The sequence below is a fragment of the Rhinoraja longicauda genome, chromosome 1 (genome assembly GCF_053455715.1).
Source record: "Rhinoraja longicauda isolate Sanriku21f chromosome 1, sRhiLon1.1, whole genome shotgun sequence".
NCBI classification, from domain to species: domain Eukaryota; kingdom Metazoa; phylum Chordata; class Chondrichthyes; order Rajiformes; family Arhynchobatidae; genus Rhinoraja; species Rhinoraja longicauda.
In genome coordinates this window covers 113,731,658-113,756,119 of record NC_135953.1, presented here as the reverse complement: position 1 = coordinate 113,756,119, position 24,462 = coordinate 113,731,658, and the positions used below count along the sequence as shown (strand labels likewise).

Below are 24,462 nucleotides of genomic sequence, written 5' to 3'. Positions count from 1 at the left end.
TGTGATGGAGGGGTTTAGTTTAGAGATACAGTGCGAAAACAGGCCCTTCGGCCCACCAACCAGCAATCGCTGCACCCACTAGGGACAATTTTACACATACACCAAGCCAATTAATCTACAAACCTGTACGTCTTTGGAGTGTGGGAGGAAACCGAAGATCTCGGAGAAAACCCACGCGGTCACAGGGAGAACGTACAAATTCCCTACAGACACCACCCATGGTTGGGATTGAACCCAAGTCTCCGGTGCTGCAAGCGCTGTAAGTCAGCAAATCTACTGCTACGCCACCGTGGGGAGAATGACGGAGGATTGCGAGAAGAGGGCCGGAGGAGTGGGAGCCGAGGTAGCCGGAGAAGTAGAGACAGGGAGGGCCGGAGGAATGTAGAAAAGGTAGGGCCGGAGGAGTGAATAGGGGCGGGACTGGAGGTTTAGGGGTGAGAGGGACAGAGTAGGGGTAGGGAGTGCTGGGGCAGTGGATGCTGAGAGGCATGCAAGGAAGTGGTAGAAGAATGGAGGAGGAGAAAGGGCCCGGGAAGTGAGGAGAGAAGGCCGGGGGATTGGTGAGAAAGAGGGCCCGAGCTTTTGGGATTGGTGAGAGGGAGTCGCAGGATTTTGGGAGTATGGGCCAGAAGAGTAGAGAGAGAGAGAGGTATGGATGGGTAGGGTCTGACAAAAGGCTGAAAGTGTGAGGGAAAGTGCCTATAGTAATGGAACGTAAAGGCCGGAGGAGAAGCGGTGGGCATGGAGAGAGGTGTGGGGGAAAGGGGTTCGGAGGAAACGGGGAGAGAGTAATGGAGATGCGCGGGAGGGGGAGTGGGATGGAGAAGAGAAGGGAGAGTGGGACAGAAGACTGGGAATAAAGGGGGGAGGTAGATTGGTGGGACAAAAGTCGGGGAAGTGAGAGGGAAGGGGGATTGGGGAGAGAGATGGCCAGTGGAGTGGGGAGAAGGAGAGAGCCGGAGGAGTGGGGAGAGAGAGAGACCGCAGGAGTGAAGAGAGAGAGAAGGCCCTAGTAAGGAGAGGGTGGGGCGGAGGGATAGGGTAAGAACAGGTGGGAGGTATGTGGAAGAGTGAGCAGCAGAGGATTCGGGGGAGCAAGTGCCAGAGGAATGGGGAGACCACACCGGAGGAGTAGGGAGAAGGTGGCGGAGGAGTGGGACAGGTGGGGAGAGGGGGTGATGAGGTGGTGAAAGTGGACCGGGGACTAGAGAGAAAAGAGCCGATGAGCGAGGAGGGAGAGAGCCGGGATGTGTGGGGAGACAAGGCCATTATTCGAGCAGAGAGGGTTGGAGGAGTGAGGTGTTTGGATGAGGCCGGAGGTGTATGGTGTAAGGGGGCCGGAGACTGGGTGGTTGGGTGGTGATGTGCCGGCTGCCCATCGGTCTGCGCAGCCCCGCCAACACATTCAAACCGCAGCGGTTGGGGGAGCGGTGCACGCACACAGCGCCCTTCAGTGGGATGCCAATTTTAAGCGATAAGCTTGCAAGCTTTTAGTGCAGGGCCCTCAAAAGTGCGGGGCCCGTAGCAAATGCTACATTTGCCTCTATGCTAATCCAGCACTGTATGCAGCACTGAAAGAGAATACAGATTTTTCATCCTTCCAGATGGTAAGGAAAGCATTTGTAAATTTATTGTACCATTTATTCTCCGCTTTTAAGAAGACAAATGTTCAGATTTTTTAAAATTAACTTTGAACTGTGTAAAACGCAGATTAAACCAGTGAAAGGAGAAGAAATTGAATGAATGGATGAGGAAGGTGCTGAAAAATAAACTGTGAGTGGTGTAGAGGAAGAGTGAAAGTGATAAAATAGTGAATTGAATAACTTGAAAGGGCCACTAGAGAAAACGGCAGAATGAAGGAAAGGTTGAGAGAATATAATCGCAGGACCAGCTCACAGCTATGAATGAGCCCATTCGTCACACTGTACTTGAAAACAGTTCTTCACTCACAGCCTAAACATTTAACACAAGAAACCGAAATAAAAACCATTACTTAGATAGTGGAGAAAAAAACTCAGGGGTTAAATACTCTCAGGTAGATTTTGACTTTGAATAATACTGAGTCAGCAGCCAATTTCAGATTCTTACTTAAAAAGTTAGTACTTCAATGTGATTGATATGCAGATATATGCGGTTTACGAGGATGTTTCTAGGACCTGAGGGCCTCAGCTACAGGGAGAGATTGGTCAAGCTCGGACTTTATTCCTTGCAGCGCAGGAGGCTGATAGGTGATCTTATAGACATATATAAAATCACGAGGGTAATAAATAGGATGAAGGCACAAAACATTTTTCCCAAGATAGGGACATCAAGAACTAGGTAGTCTAGGTTTAATGTGAGAGGAGACATACTTCATAGAAATCTGAGAGACAACTTTTTCCCACAGAGGTGGTGGGTGTATGGAATAAGTAGTCAGAGGAACTAGCTGAGGTAGGTACAATAACAATGTGTAAAAAACATTTGGACAGGTACATTATGAGGAAAGGTTAAGAGTAATATGGGCCAAACATGAGCCATTTGGACTGGCTTAGAAGGGACATCTTGGTTGGCATAGAGGCATTTGGGCTGAAGGGCTTGATTCCGTGCTGTATCACCCATATTATGCAACCTCACAAAATTAAAATGTAGTTTGTGTTTTGGTAAGAATGGAAAATTGAGAATGAATCTCAAGGATTATAAAAACTTTTTGCTCACATGGTTGAAAGCTTCATGTTCCTAGGAGTAAATATCACCAGCAACATCCTGGACTAGCCATATCGAAGCAATGACCAAGAAAGCACACCAATGCCGATACTTCCTTAGAAGGCTTAAGAAATTTGACATGTCCCCCAAAACTCTCAACAACTTTGACAGACGTGCCATAGAAAGCATTTTATTGGGATGCATCACGGCATGGTTTGGGAACAGCTCCACCCAAGACCGTAAAAAAATGCAGAGAATTGTGGACGCAGCCCAGACCATCACGCAAACTAACCTCCCTTCCATTGACTCCATCTACCTTTCACGCTGCCTCGGCAAGGCCACCAGCATAATCAAGGACAAGTCTCACCCCGGACACTCTGTCTTCTCCCCTCTCCCATCATGCATGAGGTACAAAGTGTGAAAACGTATACCTCCAGATTCAGGGACAGATTTTCCCCAGCTGTTATCAGGCAACTGAACCATCCTATCACCAACTAGCGAGCGGTCCCGAGCTACCACAACCTCATTGACAACCCTCGGATGTTCTTTAATCGAACTTTACTGGACTTTATCTTCCACTAGATGTTATTCCCTTTTTCCTGTATCTGCACAGTGTGGACCACTTAATTGTAATAATGTATTGTCTTTCCACTAACTGAATAGCACATAACACAAAAAAAGTTTCACTGTACTTCAGTACAAGTGACAATAAACGAACCTAAACTAAACTGATTTATGTTAACTAACTAAACTAACAATGTCAACAAAACTGACTTTCTGAAGTGTACAGCATATTTATATTGTGAGTTGGTGCACCTACAAGGCATGGTTTTTGCTACTTACTGAAAGAAAGGCAAGTGGTAAAAAAGTGGGTCACAGGGAATTAAGTGAGATGGAAAGAGTGGTGACATGGCATATGAAAAAGCAGAAGAAGCATATATAAGTGAGGCTGAAGGTCTCAGAATGTTCTTGTGAGGCAGTACTGATGTTGGGGAACTGCTAATGTTCCTGACCCTTTTGGGAATCATGGAGTCAGTGATAGGTGCAGCTGTTTTCCCTCATAACAGCCACATTGCTCGAACTTCAATAGAGGGTGGACTTTTACTTCTGTTTTTATTGGTTGCGATGTTCTGTAGCGATAATGGTAATTGAATTAACTAGTTTCCTTGATTTGTCATCTTTGATATTTGGACATATCGCTCCAATACATTGCTACACTCAAAATGGCAGATTATTTATGTTACTACCTGCAAGTTTGACAATGTTGAGTAATGGTGAGTCATCTATATAGTAAAACTCTAATTTGTTTGTTTGTTTGTTTGTTCTTGAACTGCAGCCAAAACGGTACACGATGACACAACAATTTTAGTCCCACCTTACTCACTGTCGTCCCTTTGGTGCTATGGAAGATGTTTCATTGAAATCGCTGTTATATATTTAAAGTTATTCACATTTTAAAGTTTAAATCTATCTCCTAGCGAGGGAGGGGGGAGGGAGGGAGGGGGGAGGGAGGATAATGGGGGTTGAGAGGGATGGAGTGGGGGGAGGGGAAGGGGGTATGGTGGAGGGGAGGAGGTGGTGGAGGGAGGATAAGGGGGGTTGAGGGGGATGGAGTGGGGGGATGGGGAAGGGGAGTGGGAGGGAGGAGGAGAGGGTGCTGCACCAAAGGGGAAGGGGGGAGGGTGAGGAGAGGGGGGAGGGGGAGGATAATGGGGGTTGAGGCGGATGGAGTGGGGGGGAGGGGAAGGAGGGAGGGGGTGGAGGAGGGAGGATAAAGGGTGTTGAGGGGGATGGAGTGGGGGGGTGGAGATGGGGAGGGGAGGGAGGCAAGGGAGGGAGGAGGGGGGGTGGAGGGAGGTGCTCCACCAAAGGGGATGGGGGGAGGGTGAGGGGAGGGGGCAGGGGAAGGGGGAGGAGGAAGGGAGGAGGGGAGGGGGAGGGGAGGAGGAGAGGGTGCTGCACCAATGCAGGAGAGGTTTGGGCCCAACGGGTCCACTTGGTCTAGTAGCCTCTAAAAGTACCTTGGTTTGTGATGGGACTGAACAAAGGTAGTCTTGATACATTTGGGTTCTATCCCAAGCTGACCCATATGAAGTCACCATCCACTTTTCTCTCCTAGCAGTTTGGCCTTGGGGCTAAATCATAAGTTTAAACTGGAGATACTGTTTTTTCAACTGATTTTCATCACTTTTAAATGTTCAATTACTGAATGGAATGTAATACCTGGGGGTATACTCCATAATGTGATTGGCATTGCGGTTGCACCCTCCCAATAGTCAATGTTAAGAAAAATATATGTAGTCAGTAAAGAATAAATAAATTAGTTTAACTTGATAAAATAATACATCTGAATTTTGCACTCCAGATTTATGATGTCATCTGAATTGCTTGACATCTTCCTTCCTTGTAATAGATTCCAAGATACCTGATATTCCACATCCATAGAGAGTCTGGGGTAGCAGTGGTAAATTACCTCAAACATTGATTGTCTTTTCAGTGCAATGTGAAAGGAGCTTTTGTCAGGTTTCAGCTGTGCTCACAATCAAAGTCAAAGGTCAGTCGTGAAAATTGTAAATGACTGACATTTAAAAATGCATAGAATATAACTGCAATCACATAAATTGGTCCCGTGCTATTTCATGAGATCATTTCTGAGGTAAAGAAAGTTTTCCTGGGAATGCTGCCAATCTTAGGTATGTGAAAAGTGTGTGGCCCAACATGAATGCCGCTTTTGTTCTTCAGAATGATTGATCAAACCTAGCTAGAATGGTTTTACTGAGCTTTACATGGACTCTCATAGGAATAAGTCCGCCATGGTTCATGGTCACTAGGTCAACCACCCTTTTGTATTTTGATAAAACTTGTTCCAAATACAGTTTACCACAAGACTTCCATTACCTCAACTAATTCCTTATACAAAAACAAACGGCAACTGGTAATAATAGGCATTTCACATTTTGTTTGGAAAACTGACTTTTCTAATTTTTCTTTCCACTCAACAAAAATGTAATGATTATTTAATTGAAGAACATTTCTTCTGTCAACAGATTCACTCCTGAAACATTTCAACGAAATACATTTCTGGTAGGAAAATCGTCCGTGTATGTACATGGACTGTGAGCACTACATTCATTTGCATTTTAAATCAATCAGAAAATATTGATTTACTGGGCGCATGATAGAGTTGCTGCCTTACAACGATTACAGCACCAGAGACTGGGTTCGATCCCGACTACGGGCGTTTATGTAGGCGGAGTTTGTACGTTCTCCCCATGACCACATGGGTTTTCTCTGAGATCTTCGGTTTCCTCCTACACTCCAACGATGTACAGGTATGTAGGTTAATTGGCTTGCCATAAATATAAATTGGGTGTAGGATAGTGTTAATGTGTGGGAATCGCTGGTCGATGTGGACTCGATGGGCTGAAGGGTCTGTGCCCGCACTGTATCTCTAAACTAAACTAAATAAGTATTCAAGCAACATAATATTTGATGATGTTACTTTAAGTGCTATGATGTTGGTTTTAAGATTATGTCTTACTCTTATAAGGTTGTAGTGAAATGATGAGTAGACACAAAATGCTGGAGTAACTCAACGGGACAGGCAACATCTCTGGAGAGAAGAAATGGATGACATTTCGGGTCGAGACCCTTCTTCAGACATGTTCAGAAATGTTCAAAAATGGCGATACGTTTATTGGATTCTAAGCCTTGCTTACCCTTTTACTATAACAGAATCATAGAATTATTATGAATTAGAAGATCATTCAAGGATACCTGGCTCCTTTTAAAGCAATTTTGTCAACCCCACTAGCCTACTATTTCTCCCCCGCCCTACAAATGTTGATTCCCCCAAATGCTTATCCCAATCCCTTTAGAAAGTTGTAAATAATCCATTTTCCACTTGTGGTACTTTTAGCAAGTCTGGCGCTGCGTTTGCTTATCCCATTGCTCCCGCTTCTGATCTTTAGAACTTGACACATAAAATTACAACAAAAATTGATTCACGATGCAAAAGTGGAAATTATTTCACAAACAGTTAATGAAAATAAAATAAATCTTCTAAATTGGATCTCAAACAATGAAAACTCAGAAGATGTATACAAAAATTGCAAAGAATATTAAGTTAAAAAATTGCTTTTAATTTCAAAAGGAGTTAAATAAAAAATATTTTTTTAAAAATTGGTTGAAAATAATGTAGATTAATGAGACAGAGGGAATGGAAAATAGATATGAAGGAAAGGGCAAAAATACTGGCTATCAACGGGTTTAACTTTATTCTCATTTTTATAACAGAATAATATGACAGCAACAGTGTCGTTTCTGATTCAAGTAATTTAGTGATCAGGTGGCACCGAACGATGGCTGCCTCACCAAAGGTCTGTCTCGTCATTTTCCTTCTTTGTTGTGTTTAGTCTGTTGTTAAATGTATGTTTTACTGTACCTTTAGTTTTGTATTATGTGGGTGGTGTGGGGATATTTTTTAATCTCTTTCCCCGACGGAGATGCAACTTTATTCCGTATCGTATCTCCGTCCACACGGTGGCCTAACACCGAGGAGCTGGGGATCGATTTCGGGAGCTTCGACCGCGGGAGCCTGCGGACTTAACATCGTGGAGCTCGTGGTCCCTTGGTTAGGGACCGACTTCGGGAGCTCCACCCACAGGAGCTCCGACCGGCCCGATCGCAGCAGCTTCAATTGCCCCGACACGGGAGCTTCGATCGCCCCGACTGTGGATGGTTTGACTGCCCCAACCGCGGGAGAAAAGGAGGAAAGAAGATAAGACTTTATTGCCTTCCATCACAGTGGGGAATGTGGTGGAGTCACTGTGGTGGATGTTTATGTTAAATTTTATGTAGTTGTGTGTCTTGTTGCTATTGCTATGACTGTGTGGCAAACCAAATTCTTTGAATGTTGCAAAACATACTTGGCTAAGAAATTTACTATTACAAATACGATTATTAGATTCTGTAGCAAGAATAGATTGTGTAAGTTAAGAAAGTTACAAAATAGAATGGTCCACATTGATGGGAATCTATGCGCTACTATTAAGAAATCTATTTTGATGTTCTAACTATATTTGGAAATGTTTTGTTTTTTTGTCAAAAGTTGAAAAAGTCTGATTTAATGACATCTGGTGAGGTGGCAGTAAAATGGATTTTGAGAGTAGAGAATGTTAAGATGAACTACATGATCATTCTTACCTGTTGACCTCTACTGATACCTGTGAGTGTCAGTTAAGGTTTACATAGATTTCATCAATTTTATCTCCATCTATTCAATAATTGAGGACTTATTGACGTAAAAGACCACTTGGGTAATATCCTAGAGGCTGGCAAGTGGCAATAAAATAACCCAACTTGAGGAAAGCCTGTACAAGAGTATGGGTGAAGTAGTAGAGGGTGGGGAAAAGGGGGGATAATAAAATATGCTGAAGTAGATTATACAATTGCTTCCTGTGTGTTTTCCTTGTAATTGTTGTAATCTTCAAACAAGCATGTCAACAAATGCAAAGTTATCCAGCTAGAGTACTGTAACATTTTTGAAATCTTAAAGGGAGCTAAACAGGAATGTTACCAAGTAGCACGTTCACATTTTAAATGTGAAACGATGAGAAAGACAAAACATTTCCAATATTCAACTTTTACTGATCTGCAGGTGAGTGCCAGCCTACAGTACTTCCAAGCATGGTGAACATTACCTTAAATGGGCGACGCATGTCCGGACGCTTGTGCCGCAAGTAGACCAGACCAGCCACTACCAGCCCAATGAACAGCCATCGGGCAAAGCTCAAAAAGTTTAATAGACTGTAGAGGTCACTCACAAACAGCATGAAGACCGTTAGAGGATACTGGAAGAGAAAGATGTTGAAAGCAATTAATGGTTCAGATAGATTTAGCAAGACGTAAGGATAACTAAGACATACAATAATGTATATTTTGCAAGATCTTCCAGTGCTATTGTGTTCCCATTGTCCATTCATGTTAAAAAACTGCTTAACAAAAATATATCCCACATAAAACAAATCTATGTATTATATTCTCAGTTTGCACAAGTTAATGTGTTAAGACTCATTCAGCAGTCCATAAAATAACTACCAAGCATTGAGTAACTGATGGATTGTATAATTTGCTTCCAACTTACTATGTTTCATCATTCAAATACAAACTTTTCTTTTTAAGGACAATACCCAACTGTTGATAGGTATTTTGAATCTTTATTTTCTGAGAGGTCAGTTTAATAAATTCTCATTGAATGCTGGACTATCTACGGTGAAAGGCAATCCTATTACCAACTCTTGCCCACCTGAACCAAATAATAGGCTAAGAAGTCTAGCTCAGAGGCCCAAAATTTTTCAGTTCCTCATTACAGCAAAGTACATGTAGTCCCTGTGCACACAGGAAAACTACGCGACAATTTCCTGAAGATGGTTGTTAGGAGTTGAGTTTCCTGTCTCCGGTACACATAAAAACAAAACCCACAATCAGGATGTGGAAGAATATACCACTAATTCAGTTGGGGAGAGGGGGGCAGGTGAAGAACTATCAGTTGGCTTGTGTTTCCAAACTTCAAATTATTAGCTGGAATTTCTAGACTCGGGTCAGTCTGCTGTTCCATTTTCATATTTCATATGACAAAGGAGAAGGTTACGGCCCATCAAGTCTATACTGGCTCTCAGATCAAACCCATTCATTCCATTCCTCCACTTATTCCCTGTCCTCTATTCTCTGTCACATGCCGGTCAACTTTGACCTGAATCTCTTGCCACCCATCTGAACAATGGTCATGTATGGTAGCTGATTCTCCAAACAACTATCAAGTGCCATCTCTATGGTGGATAAAGATAAACATTTTTAGAATTGACTCAATTTACAAAAATGTTTTCTTCTCAACACTTTACAGGGATACTGGTGTACGGAAGAACAATTCAAGGATGGGGCTTCTAACACAAAAGCAAGCTTCTTGCTGCTTGACAATTCCCAACAATGAAGGAAGGTTTGATCGCTCCATTTTCTGTTGCTTCCTCATCAAACTCTGAAATTCACCTTCAAAAGCAATATACTGCAGAAGCTGAAAATCTGAATTCACTGGTATTCACTTCCACTAATGTACTCATGCCTTGTCAGTATCAAGTCAACCATTAACCTCTTTGATTTCTCTTTCACCTGAGGATATCCGCAATTGTTTGGAATCTCCCTTCGTCTGTTACCATAACTTTGCTTGCACCTAGGATTTCAATAAAGTCGAGGTGATTGAGTGCGAACAGCTCCGAAGGAATTACCGGCCGTTTCTGTTTTTTATCAAATTTTGTCCACAGAATTTATCATGGGGTTCATATGGGAAGAGTACAGGGCTATATATAATCTCAGACAATTAAACTAATGATCAATCGTGACCCAGCCAAGATCACAACAGTAAAAGGATATTACATTAGTATATCTAAATATTAAACTGATACTATAAAACTCCTTTCTATTCCAGGAAGAGTAGGAAATCCAACAAGAATCTATGAAGGGATAATTTGAACAAGGATTATTGATAGAGCAGCCTGAAGCATCTTTTTATCAATCCATTTATACTTCAATTTTTTGGTGTATTTTACCATTGACAAAACCTATTGCCACTGTTGCATACTAGATCATTTTGCACAGCAGCTAATCAAAGGTGATATTAAGGATTTGTGCATCAAGTACAGATGGATCGTTGAAGAGTAAACAAAAGGACATAAAATGCTGGAGTAACTCAGCAGGTCAGGCCGCACCTCCTGAGAACATCGATAGATTATGTTTCGGGTCGAGACCTTTATTTAGACTGATTGTAGGGGGGAAGAGAAGAAAACTGGAAATTGGGAGAGATCAAAGCATAGCAGGTAATAGGATGACACAAAGGGGAATTTTTTAGACAGGCAGATAGTTGGAACAAAGGCTAAAGATAAGAACAATAGGTATAAGACAGGCTTGAAGAGTCGTAAATTATGAAGGCAATGGGAGGAAAGTGCAAGGCGGGGGGGGGGGGGGGGAGGAGAGAAATAGGTGGGAGTCCATGTGCGGCCCAGGAGAGGGAAAGGGCGGGAAAGAGGAGGGGGAGGGGGCATGGGGAGAAAAGCAGGGTGATTAGTTAGAGGTTAACTAAAATTGGAGAATTCAACGTTCATACCGTTAGGTTGTAAGCTACCCGAATGGATTATAAACAGAGTAAAGCTTATTTTATTTCCCAACCACACATCTGAAGCCCGAACATCTTTGCCACACCACTTTCTGTTGCATCATTGTTCCATACTTTCATTCCTATATCAACATTCAGTGATGTCCAGCAACCTGGGAACATCAGATATGGGTCATTCAGCTCTTACGTTTGTCCTGCAATTCGGGTTTGGTCTGGCTGATGCGCACAACTCTATACCCCCCTCCCCCCCACCCCCCAATTGTCTTTCTTATCACAATCTTGAAAGCTTTGTTTATCTACAGCCTATATCTTGCAACCTTGAGTGAAGAAGTGGTTCCTATTAATTATCCCAATACATGATTTTTTTTTCAAATTTAGTGAAAATGTAGGTCTTTTCAGAACTAGGCAGACCCTAATTCACTTAAATTATCACTTAATTTTTGCATAGAAATAAATGAAGCATTGTGAAAACAGCAAAAGATGATAATGAACATTACAAAGCTCTGCTAACAATAATGCCTATAAATATAGCTAATGTAGTTTATTATTCTCTCAGAGTCCTTGTGAGTGTTCTCTTAATATAGCTTAGTATTCGCTCTGATGATGCCTACTTCTAGCAGATGCAGTGAAATCCGTCTGGAGATAGGTTTCATTGGGTTTATTGGGTTTTTCTGAAAGGACTCTGCCAGTAACTAACAAATGCTACTCGCGATGATACTCAACAGCAGATCAGCTATTTTCAGTCAGACTACAAACATTTTCCATTCCTCTTCCATTCCCCCTGGTTATTAAAAAAAGCTAATGTCATTAACCTGTGGCTGCTGAATGACATTTTCCCAATCATAAACATACCTAATTATGTAATATGTAGGAAGGAACTGCAGATGCTAGTTTACACTGAAGATAGACACAAAATGCTGGAGTAACTCAGCAGGTCAGGCAGCATCTCTGGATAGAAGGAATGGGTGATGTTTCGGGTCGAGTATGAAGAAAGGTCTTGACCTGAAGCGTCACCCATTCCTTCTACCCAGAGATGCTGCCTGTCCCATTGAGTTACTCCAGCATTTTGTGTCTATCTTAGTTATGTAATAGTTCCATTTTTTTAAATCTCTTGACATTGTTAAATGAAATTACAAAATATGTGGGAAAACTGCAAAAAAACAATAATCCACTGTTCAGAATAGATGGCTAATACCTAAGTAGGACATGAGATTTATAAACTATTATTAGGTGTTGAATGTACTTAAATATGTAGATCCTTTCTTACCAACACAATAACAGCAGGAAGAGGTGTGTGTTTACGAACATGGATCATGGACAGAATTTCTGGAAGGTGACCTTCTCGTGAAGCAACAAAAAACATTCTATTTGGTTGAAGAGATACAATGGATTATGAAACCGACTTCTTGCATGATTGCCATTAAACAGAAAATGCAATGTAATATTCATGAGTACACACAGTTTGTTGGGAGCTGGTGATAATCTAAGAACTCTTTTTAAAACAATAATTTCACCTCAAATTTTATATATTAAATACATAATTTCAAATCTTCACCTCAGCTAGCTCCCCAAGTTCTGTATAAAATACAACAAATGACCCAGACTGCAATAAATTCACATTTGTCCATATTTATTTTTACCTAGTCAAATGAAGAATTTTATTCGCTACATCAGGAAAAAATCTAATGTAATTTGACTGCCTCCGTGAGGAAGAACTGCTTTCACTGTTCGACTGCTATTTCCATATCTTTATCAGATGTTGTTAAAAGATGGTTTTCTCACATGTCTGTATGAGTGTATGAGGCGTTCAAAGTGCAAAGGATTTGACTGAAAACTTTATGTAGTCAGATTAATATGGATGAGAACCCAAACTGGATCTCAAGAGGAAAAGAAATTCAGAAGAGCCACAATTGAACTTTATAGGTTTTACTTCAGAAGCTTATTAAAAGTAACAATTTACATTTTTAAGACTGATTTTAAAGTGGCATTTGGAGGCTAATTGTATTCCAATGGGGATTAAATTCCTGGACTAGGGTCTACAGTTATTGATTCGTGATGTGGTAACATGGGTAGCTGTGAATTTAAATTTAAATAACCAAATAAATTTAGAAGTAAAAAAAATAGCATTAGCACCAGTGAAACTACTGAATTTAATTTTGCTCTTTAGAGACAGAATCGTTCCATCCTTAAGTGACAACCCTTCATGTTATTCCAGACTATCAAAGTAGCTGACCCTTAACTGCTTTCTGAAATGATCTAGCAAACCATTTGGTTCAAGGAGCAATTGAGATAACTACAACTGTCAGCCACATCATAAATGCCCATATCCCAGAAACAAATGGTTAAGAAAAATACACCCCTTGCTGAGATTTGACAGCTCAGCACAATCCAGACAACGGATTAAGTCTCCTTTCTGTATGAGAACTCCGAGCAAAGGGGGGTAACATAACATGCAATTTCAACTGGGAAGGTGCCAGTACAGAAATAGTTTGTGCCAAGTTCATAGTGGTCAAAATTTGTGCAAAATTTAAATCACAAATTACAAAGGGACGATGTACTTGTTCTATGATTTTAGTTTAGGGATGATTTATGTGGTAAGATCTGTAACTGGAATAGATCGGGTAAATGCACAGAGTCTTTTGCCCAGAGTAGGGGAATCGAGAACCAGAGGACATAGATTTCAGGTGAGAGGGGAAAGATTTAACAGGAACCTGGGGTGTAACTTTTTTACACAAAAATGGTGGGTGTATGGAATGAGTTGCCAAAGAAGGTAGTTGAGTCAGGTACTATTGCAACGTTTAAGAAACATTTGGACAGGAACATGTATCGGATAGAATTAGAGGGATATGTGCCAAATGCAGGAAGGTGGGACTAGTGTAGGTGGGGCATGCTGGCTGGCATGGGCAAGTTGGGCTAAAGAACATGTTTCCACGCTGTATGATTGACTCCAAGTCTATGCTATCTAAAATGTTTATTCACGTTTAATCTATTCAGTTATATTAACATGAGTAAGTCCACAATATCCACATATGCACTGTAAAATTAAAATTCTTGGAATTCATTGGAAAGCCAAATTGGTAATTTAAAAAAAAATCAAATAGTAAGTCCAAGGTTTTCAACTCCAGGACCTCCACACCAGTAGTGCTTTATCTTGAAGGTATTTAACCTTTGCTAAACAAAACCAAAATTAATAAGAAATTACGTGGACATCATTCAAGTTACAAATTCTTTCTCAGCAAAATAATGGTTATATTGCCACATTACCCTTGCAGTGACTGTATATTTAACTAATCCAAATGCCTTACTGTCTAGTATGCATTAGGTTATTCTGGAGTCAGCACAAAAATATATTGTAAAATTATTTGAATTCTCACTTAGAATTTAGATTGTATTATTACGGAAATACATTTGCGTACCTTTGCATATTCAGATGGCCCACTGCACTGCACTGCAATGCATGAGCATTGTAAGATTAAACATTGTTTGAAACTTTTAGCCATGTAATCTGAGATATTAGAGAGGCTTTTCTTCATTATTGTTCAAGAAAATTATATTTCATAACAGAACAGCAAGCAAGCTATTTAATATGATGCAACTAATACATTTACAAGTATGTCATTTGCCAGAATAGTACTTGTTTTAAAATCGGCAGTGTGACAATAGGTTTAACATTAATTACCTGTATAAAATGTAATGATGTTTGAAATAAACAAAGTAAGGTTTTAGTGTGATGTGTAGGAAGGAACTGCAGCTGCTGATTTCATACCGAAGATAGACAAAAAGTGCTGGAGTAACTCAGGGGGTGAGGCAGCATCTCTGGAAAAAAAAGGATGGGTGATGTTTTGGGTTGAAACCTTTCTACAGGAAAACATCTTCAAAGTAAATATACTCTGAGGAGATTTTGCAATGGAGCAGACAATGATGTGTAGGAAGGAAATGCAGATGCTGGTTTATACCAAAGCTGCCTCAAAGGCAAGAAGAAGAACCGAAGATAGACAGGCAACTCAGTGGATCAGGCAGCATTTCTGCTGAGAAAAGATGGGTGAAGAACACTCCTAGAGGGTTCCGACATAAAACATCACCCATCAATTTTCTCCAAAGTAAGATATTATTTGGGTTTACCTCTCAATGAACCCCTATCTTGATTTTTTCTGCATGTTGTTACAATGTGAAAAAATAGACTACCCAGCTGGCTTCATACCTAATGTAACTTTAAGTTCCCTTTGTCCCCATCTCCTGAACTCAGTGTGCTGAGGACAAGTGAGCTACCTCAGATTTTTATTCTAAAGTTTTCAATATATGAATTATGTTTTCAAGGGAAGTCAACACTGTGAATACATCACAACAGTACCAAATTTGTTTTTTTGCTTATTGCAAGTTTGTGCAAGGACATGATGTAATTAACCCTGCTTACAGTTTCCTTCTGCTTCAGCTTCCTGAACTTGACGACTGTCATAACTGAAAGGCGTAGCTTGTCAGACAATTCCAGAAGTGGATGTAGGTGGACTTGGCACGTGATTCACATTGGGCTAGTTACATAGATGGCAAATATCAGTGAGAGTGGGGGAACCATAGCACAGGAGCAGGAGTTTGCCAGGGGTAAAGATCTATTTGAAACTGCTGGAAATTAGTTATTTAAACATTGAGTTCAGTTCATGAGCTCCACATATGTACTGTCAAACTATCGTACTATCAAACACAAAGTCTTGGACTTTGTTGAAAAAACAAACATGTTAGCGTATCTTCAAAATCTGCCGCTGTCCAAGCTATCCAAGTAAGGCCTTTGACAAAGATCTGCATGGAAGACTAGTCTGGAAGGTTAGCCCTCAGGGAATCCAAAGTGAGCTAACCCATTGGTCTTAAAATTGCTTGGAGCAATGAGTCAAGGTATAGTTGAAGGATTGTTTTTATGATTGGAGGCCTGTGTCCAGTGGAGTGCCTCAGGTATTGGTGCTGGGTCCCTTGTTGTTAGTTATGTACATTAACAATTTAGATGACAATGTAGTTATAGTAATCAGAATTGGTGGTATAGTGGACAAGGAGGAAGTAGATCTAAGTTTACAACAGGATCTGGATCAGGTGGGAAAGTGAACCAAGCAATGGCAAATTGAATTTAGATTTGACAAATTTGAGGTGTTGCACATTGGTAATGTTGCACTTTGGTATGTTGCACTTTGGTATGTTGCATTTTGGTATGTCAAACCAGGACTGGACTTAGACACTAAATGGAGACCGCATGGAAATGTCAGAGAACAGAGAAATCTGTAGGCACAGTTGCACGGTTTCCTGAGAAAAGGCAAGTCAATTGGATAGTGTGATGAAGAAGGCTTATGGTATGCTTGCCTTCATTGGGAAAGATACTGAGCACAAAATTTGGGATGTCATGATGCAGCTATATAAGTCATTGGTTAGACCACACTTGGAATATTGCAGTTCTGGTCTTTCAGCTGTAGGAAGGGTATCAGTAGGTTAGAAAGGGGGCAGAAGTGGTTCACCTGGATGTTACCTGGGTTTGCAGGCTTGAGATATAGGGAGAGGTTGGATAGGCTAGGACTTTTATCTTTGGAATGTAGGAGGCTGAGAGGTGACCTTATTGAGGTGTACAAGATCATGCGGGGCATGGATAATGTGAATGCTCATGGTCAGTTATAACTATTTGTTATTTTAACAAGAGTAAGTCCACAATATCCACACATGCACTGTCAAATAAAAATTCTTGGACTTCATTGGAAAGCCAAATCGGTCATTAAAAAAAAAATCTATTCATAAGTCCAAGGTTTTCAAGTCGAGGACTTCCATACCAGCAGTGCATTATCTTGAAGGTATTTAACCTTTGCTAAACAAAACCAAAAATAATAAGAAATTACATGGATGTCCTTCAAGTTATACATTTTTTCTCAGCAAAATAATGGTTATATCCCCACATTACCCTTGCAGTGACTGTATATTTAACTAATCCAAATGCCTTACTGTCTAGTATGCATTAGGTTATTCTGGAGTCAGCACAAAAATATATTGTAAAATTCCTTGAATATTCACTTAGAATTTAAATTATATTATTAAGGAAATACATTTGCATACTTTTGCATATTAAGTTGGCCCACTGTAGGTACAGCTCATGAGCATTGAAAGATTAAACATAGTTTGAAACCTTGTAACTTTTAGCCATGGAGTCAATTATTAAAGAAGTAATGATGGCGCATTTAAATAGCAGTAAAAGGATTAGTCCAAGTCAGCATGGATTTATGAAGGGGAAATCCTGCTTGACTAATCTTCTGGAATTTTTTGAAGATGTGAAAAGTAAAATGGTTGAAGGAGAACCAGTGGATGTAGTGTATCTGGACTTTCAAAAAGCCTTTGATAAGGTCCCAAGCAGGAGATTAGTGGGCAAAATTAGAGCACATGATATTGGGGATAGGTTATTGACATGGATAGAGAATTGGTTGGCAGACAGGAAACAAAGAGTAGGAATAAACAAGACCCTGTCAGAATGGCAGGCAGTGGCAAGTGCCGCAAGGCTCGGTGCTGGTGTCACAACTATTTACAATATATATTAATGATTTGGATGATGGAATTAAAAGTAACACTAGTAAATTTGCAGATGACACAAAGCTGGGTGGCAGTGTGAACTAGGAAGAGGATGCTAGGAGGTTGCAGGGTTACTAGGACAGGCTGAGTGAGTGGGCAGATGCATGGCAGATGCAGTATAATGTAGATAAATGTGAGGTTATCCACTTTGGCGGCAAGAACAAGGAGGCAGATTATTATCTCAATGGTGTCAGATTAGGAAAAAGGGAAGTGTAACAAGACCTGGGTGTCCTTGTATACTAGTCACTGAAAGTAAACATGCAGGTACAGCAGGCAGTGAAGAAAGCTAATGGCATGTTGGACTTCATAATGAGAGGATTTGAGAATAAGAGTAAAGAGATCCTTCTGCAGTTGTACAGAGCCCTGGTGAGATCACATCTGGAGTATTGTGTGCAGTTTTGGTCTCCTAATTTGAGGAAGAACATCCTTGCTATTGAGGCAGTGCAGCATAGGTTCACGAGGTTAATCGCTGGGATGACGGGACTGTCGGATGAGAAAAGATTGGAAAGACTGGGTTTGTGTTCACTGGAATTTAGAAGGATGAGAGGGCATCTTGTAGAAACGTATACAATTATAAAAGGACTGGACAAGCTAAATGCAGGAAAAATGTTCCCAATGTTGGGGGAGTCCAGAACCAAGGGCCACAGTTTAAGAATAAACGGGAGGCCATTTAAACTGTGATGAGAAAAAACTTTTTCACCCAGAGTTATGAATTTGTGGAATTCTTTGCCACAGAAGGCAGTGGAGGCCAATTCAATGGATGAATTTAAAAGAGTTAGATAGAGCTCTAGGGGCCAGCGGAATCAAGGTAAACGGGGAGAAGGCAGGAACGTTTACTGATTGTGGATGATCAGCCATGATCACAATAAATGGCGGTGCTGGCTCAAAGGGTCAAATGGCCTCTTCCTGCACCTATTTTCTATGTCTCTTTGTTTCTATGTTTAATCTGAGATATTAGAGAGGCTTTTCTTCATTATTGTTCAAGATAATTATATTTCATATCAGAACAAGCAAGCTAATTAATATGATGCAACTAATAAATTTGCAAATATGTCATTTGGCAGAATAGTACCTGTTTTTAAATCGGCAGTGTGACAATAGGTTTACCATTAATTATTTGTATAAAATATAACGATGTTTGAAATAAACAAAGTAAGATTTTAGTGTGTAATGTGTAGGAAGGAACTGCAGCTGCTGATTTCATACCGAAGATAGACAAAAGGTGCTGGAGTAACTCAGGGGGTCAGGCAGCATCTCTGGAAAAAAAGGATGGGTGATGTTTTGGGTTGAAACCTTTCTACAGGAAAACATCTTCAAAGTAAACATACACTGAGGAGATTTTGCAATGGAGCAGACCATGATGTTTAGGAAGGAAATGCAGATGCTGGTTTCTACCGAAGATTGACAAGAAGTGCTGCAGCAACTCAGTGGGTCAGGCAGCATCTCTGGAAAGAAAGGATGGTTGAAGAACCCTCCTAGAGGGTTCCAACACAAAACATCACCCATCCTTTTTCTCCAAAGTAAGATTTTATTTGGGTTTACCTCTCAAATAAACCCAATCTTGATTTTTTCCTGCATGTTGTTACAATGTGAAGAAACAAACAAACCAGCTGGCTTCATACCTAATGCAACTTTAAGTTCCCTTTGTCCCCATCTCCTGAGCTCAGTGTGCTGAGGACAAGTGAGCTACCTCAGATTTTTATTCGAAATTTTCAATATATAAATTATGTTTTCAAGGGAAGTCAACACTGTGAATACATCACAACAGTACCAACTTTGTTTTTTTGCTTATTGCAAGTTTGTGCAAGGACATGATGTAATTAAACCATGAGACCCTGTTTACTGTTTCCTTCTGCTTCAGCTTCCTGAACTCGATGACTGTCATAACTGAAAGGCGTAGCTTGTCAGACAATTCCAGAAGTGGATGCAGGTGGACTTGGCACGTGATTCACATTGGGCTATTTACATAGATGGCAAAAATCAGTGAAGAGTGGGGGAACCATAGCACAGGAGCAGGTGTTTGCCGGGGGTAAAGATCTATTTGAAACTGCTGGAAATTAGTTATTTAAACATTGAGTTCAGTTCATGAGCTACACATATGTACTGTCAAACTATCAAACACAAAGTCTTGGACTTTGTTGAAAAAACAAACATGTCAACTTAGCTTCAAAATCTGCCACTAAGTCCAAGCTATCCAAGTAAGGCCTTTGACAAAGATCTGCATGGGACTAGTCTGGAAGGTTAGCCCTCAGGGAATCCAAAGTGAGCTAACCCATTGGTCTTAAAATTGCTTGGAGCAATGAGTCAAGGTATAGTTGAAGGATTGTTTTTATGATTGGAGGCCTGTGTCTAGTGGAGTGCCTCAGGTATTGGTGCTGGGTCCCTTGTTGTTAGTTATCTACATTAACAATTTAGATGACAATGTAGTTATAGTAAATTTGCAGGTGATATCAAAATTGGTGGTATTGTGGACAAGGAGGAAGGAGATCTAAGTTTACAACAGGATCTGGATCGGATGGGAAAGTGAACCAAGCAATGGCAAATTGAATTTAGCTTTGACATATTTGAGGTGTTGCACTTTGGTATGTTGCACTTTGGTATGTCAAACCAGGACTGGACTTAACATTATATGGAGTGCCCTTGGAAATGTTAGAGAACAGAAAGATCTGGGAGCACAAATGCACGGTTCCCTGAGAAAAGGCAAGTCAAGTGGATAGTGTGATGAAGAATGCTTATGGTATGCTTGCCTTCATTGGGAAAGGTACTGAGCACAAAACTTGAGATGTCATGATGCAGCTATATAAGTCATTGGTGAGACCACACTTGGAATACTGCAGTTCTGGTCTCTCGGCTGTAGGAAGGGTGTCAGTAGGTTAGAAAGGGGGCAGCAGAGGTTCACCTGGATGTTACCTGGGCTCGCAGGCTTGAGATATAGAGAGAGGTTGGTTAGGCTAGGACTTTTTTCTTTGGAATGTAGGAGGCTGAGCGATGACCTTATTGAGGTGTACAAGATCATGCAGGGCATGGATAAAGTGAATGCTCACGATCATTTTCCCAGGATCGAGGATTCTAAAACTGGGTTGATGTTTAGGTTTTATTTTATTATTGTTACATGTACCGACGGACAGTGAAAAACATTGTTTTGCATGCTATCCATTGAGATCAGATAATGCTATACATAATTACAATCAAGTCAAACTCAAATAAAATAGATAGAGCAAAAGGGAAGGTACAAAGTGCAGAATATAGTTTTCAGTATTATAACATATCAGTGGGATAGATATATTCCAATGTCCACAATGGGGTGGAGATAAATCAGACAGTACCTAGCTTACCAAAGGGCAGTTCAGAAGTCTGATAACTGAGGGGAATAAGCTGTCGATGAACCTTGTGGTGTGTTTGAAGCTTATGTGTCCTTTGCCCATTAGGAGCAGAGAGAAGGTGGAATGATCAGTGTGGAACAAGTCTTTGATTATGCTGACTGCTTTTCTGAGACAGCATGCAGTGTAGATGGATTCAATGGTGGGCATTCTTGTCTGTGTCATAGACTGGGCTATATCTACAAGTCTCTGCTAATTCTTACGTCTTGGGCAGAGCTGTTCCCAGAGCTGCGGCACGGTAGCGCAGCGGTAGAGTTGCTGCTTTACAGCGAATGCAGCGCCGGAGACTCAGGTTCGATCCTGACTACGGGTGCTGCACTGTATGGAGTTTGTACGTTCTCCCCGTGACCTGCGTGGGTTTTCTCCGAGATCTTCGGTTTCCTCCCACACTCCAAAGACGTACAGGTATGTAGGTTAATTGGCTGGGTAAATGTAAAAATTGTCCCTAGTGGGTGTAGGATAGTGTTAATGTACGGGATCACTGGGCGGCACGGACTTGGAGGGCCGAAAAGGCCTGTTTCCGGCTGTATATATATGATATGATATGATATAAATCAAGCTGTGTTGCAACCCGACAATATGCTTTTCTACAGTGCATCTGTTGAAGTTGGTGTGAGTCATTGGAGATGTGCCAAATTAATATCTCAAGGAAGTAGACATATTGGTGTGCCTTCTTGGCTGTTGCATCAATGTGCATGGACCATGACAGATTATTGGCAATATTAATGCCAAGGAAGTTGAACCTCTCAAGGACATAGGCTTCAGGTGAGAGGAGAGAGAGATATAAGAGCGATCTCAGGGGCAACTTTTTCACTCAGAGTGTAGACTGCATCTGGAATGGGCTGCCAGAGGAAGCTATAGAGGTGGATCCAAACATGACTCTTACAATACAGTTGGACAGATATACTGTAAGGATAAGAAGAGTTCCGTGGGCCACCCACAAAATATAGGCAATTAGACTCGCCCAGTCTGCCACTTTGGTGGACATGGACAAGGTGGCAGAACATACTTTTTCAGTGCTGTATGGCTAATGAGTTCATAACTCTGTGTATGACTATATGTCAAAGTCTTCAAGTCAAATACTTGGATTTGTTGACCAATTCCAAAACCAAATTGAAAGATTTGGCTATCTAATGGTCCTAGATTATGTATTTCACAGTGTGTGTGTGTGTGTGTGTGTGTGTGTTTTGACTGTGTGTGTGTGTGTTTGACTGTGTGTGTTTGACTGTGTATGTGTGTGTGTGTTTGACTTTGTGTGTGTTTGACTTTGTGTGTGTGCGTGTGTGTGTGTGTGTGTGTGTGTGTGTGTGTGTGTGTGTGTGTGTGTGTGTGTGTGTGTGTGTGTGTGTGTGTGTGTGTGTGTTTGCCTCCTTTTCCCATTATTTCACTTTGCTTTAATGTTTTAAAATTATTTATGCTTAAATGTTTATTGGCGTATTTAACTGTTTATTAAAAGAAAGGAAATTAGTGTGTTCAATTATTTACTTCAACTATACTACTATAAGGTCTTTTAAAGTTGACAAAAATCACTCAGAGGTTTTATAGCTGGCTAAGCTGTTTATAGGCTTTGCTGATTATCAAAGCTTTCAGGGGCACTTCAGGCAAGTTATCTGACAATGGTGATGGAGGATCTGTTGTCACTAAGACCAAGCTGCTTGAATTGGGGATTCATGGTCATACACTAGAGCCATCTGAAAATGAACAGGGTAGAGAAGGGGACACCATGCACAGTGATTTTAGGATTGAGGATCTCAGTTTGCAAAATCTGGCCCATTATTTTCCAGCTATGATATTATACAACATATTTTGTGAAGTGGCACATCTGTTTGTGGATATAAGAATGTCCTCAGCAACATGTTAGCGCTCATCACTGGTTGGATCAAGTTAAATAACAATGATGGAATTCTTACCTGGCAACTGCAAAGATACCTCCATTCATAGAGCCAAAGCAGGAAAGAGCTACGAAAATTGGCACTGCTACAGAGAATTTTCCCATCAGTCGTTCTGCAAAGGTCTAATCAATCATACTGTAGTTAAAATCAATTTTGCACAGGTAATTACTTAACTAATTATATTAACAATCACAGTTGCAATTGATTTTTTTTCATGTAATAAGGAAAAATCAAAATATAAACAACATTTAAGTAAAAAACAGTGATCATAAAATTCTTTGCAACAGGCCCCTGTCTCCCATAGCAACCGGTGCAATCAGCTACAAAATGGTCAAAATGCATTTCACTGAACTCCTTTAGCAAAGTGCCCTTTTATCCTTTCAAGATGAATCAATAAGATTTTGCTGTCAGTCTTGTGTGGCTCACTTGAGGCCAAGTGGCTCCTTACTGGGGGTGGAAACGTTTGGGAATGAGGAGGGGGATTCTTTGTGCAATTGCACATTAGTATAGTGCTGATCTCTGTTCAGGCAGAATATGTGTGAGCATTGAGTATTTTAATAATGCCCATTTCTGGGATCAGAAGGACAGATAGAAGTGAATTCCTATGCCTCTGGTCTTCTACCTGCTGTGAGAAATCTGGAAAAACATTACCCTGATACATAGACATGAGCAAAGAAACAGCTTAACCTGGTCTGAGGAATGCAATAAATATACAGTCTTAACAAATTACAGTGGCAGAAGTATGTTCATAAGAAATATACACTATTCTGTATTGTTTTGTGACAAATGACATCAATCAGTTACAAGACCACAATTTATTGCTTACTCATAATAAATCATGAGAAGATAGTGGTGACCACAAGATTGAATCTTTAGCTGCGAGATAGGACCTTGACCTGTGATAATGTGGCTCAGGAAATCAAGAGAGTCAAGAATCAAGACAGTTTTATTGCCATATGTCCCAGATAGAACAATGAAATTCTTAATGAAGTCCACCTGCTGGTCAAGAGTTCTTGGCTAGTAGCTGTATTGTACCTTAGGTACATTTGGAGCATAGAGAGTTGGCAGTGTTGCCAATTAAACAGGCTACTTTAGTTTACATGATTTCCAACTTCAATAGGATCAATGCAATTATATTGTTCCATACAGGAAAATGAAGCAGTTTCTATCATACTGCTAGGTTGTTCCTTGTGGAAAGGTTTTGGGGTATCAATGTGCAATGATCATCCGCTAACCCATTATTTTATAATTATTGTTGATTCTATTGAGTTTCTGGACAAGAGCAAGTGGTGGGTGAAACGGTCGCCTGGTCTACGTTTGTTCTCGCCGATGTAAAGGAGACCATATTGGGAACACTGAATGCAATAGAAGAGTTTAAAAATGGCAAACGTGAGCCTCTGTCCAACTTGAAAGTACTGCGGGGTCACTGGATGGATGTGAGGGCAGAGGTTGGGGGCCAGGTGTTACATCTCCCATAGTTGGAGACAAAACCACCTGGGGAAGGAGGTGGTTTGGTGGGAAGGGATGAGTGAACCAAAGAACTGCAGCTGGTGCGGTCTCTGCGGAAGGTGGAAAGGGGTGAAGATGCGAACGTTAGTTCAGTTCAATTCAGTTTAGTTTATTATATGTGTCATGGAAACCACGCAGAACCCATGTGGAAGCTCTGACGTGAAGACTATGGGGGAGCTCCGACGTGGAAACCACATAGGAGCTCTAACGCGGAAACAATTAGCCTAGTTTAGTTTATTATCAT

At 40.9% G+C, this 24,462-nt stretch overlaps 1 protein-coding gene across 1 annotated transcript in view; it reads right to left on the bottom strand.

The window, feature by feature from the left end:
- The window catches only part of slc7a11 (solute carrier family 7 member 11), a 153,485-nt gene that overhangs the window by 25,312 nt on the left and 103,711 nt on the right, over window positions 1-24,462 (bottom strand). Inside the window, exons 8-10 of the mRNA XM_078404639.1 lie at window positions 22,728-22,831; window positions 12,117-12,213; window positions 8,385-8,534 (exon numbers count right to left, since the gene is read on the bottom strand). Of these exons, the coding sequence (XP_078260765.1) occupies window positions 8,385-8,534; window positions 12,117-12,213; window positions 22,728-22,831 (351 nt within the window). The remainder of the gene's footprint in view (window positions 1-8,384; window positions 8,535-12,116; window positions 12,214-22,727; window positions 22,832-24,462) is intronic.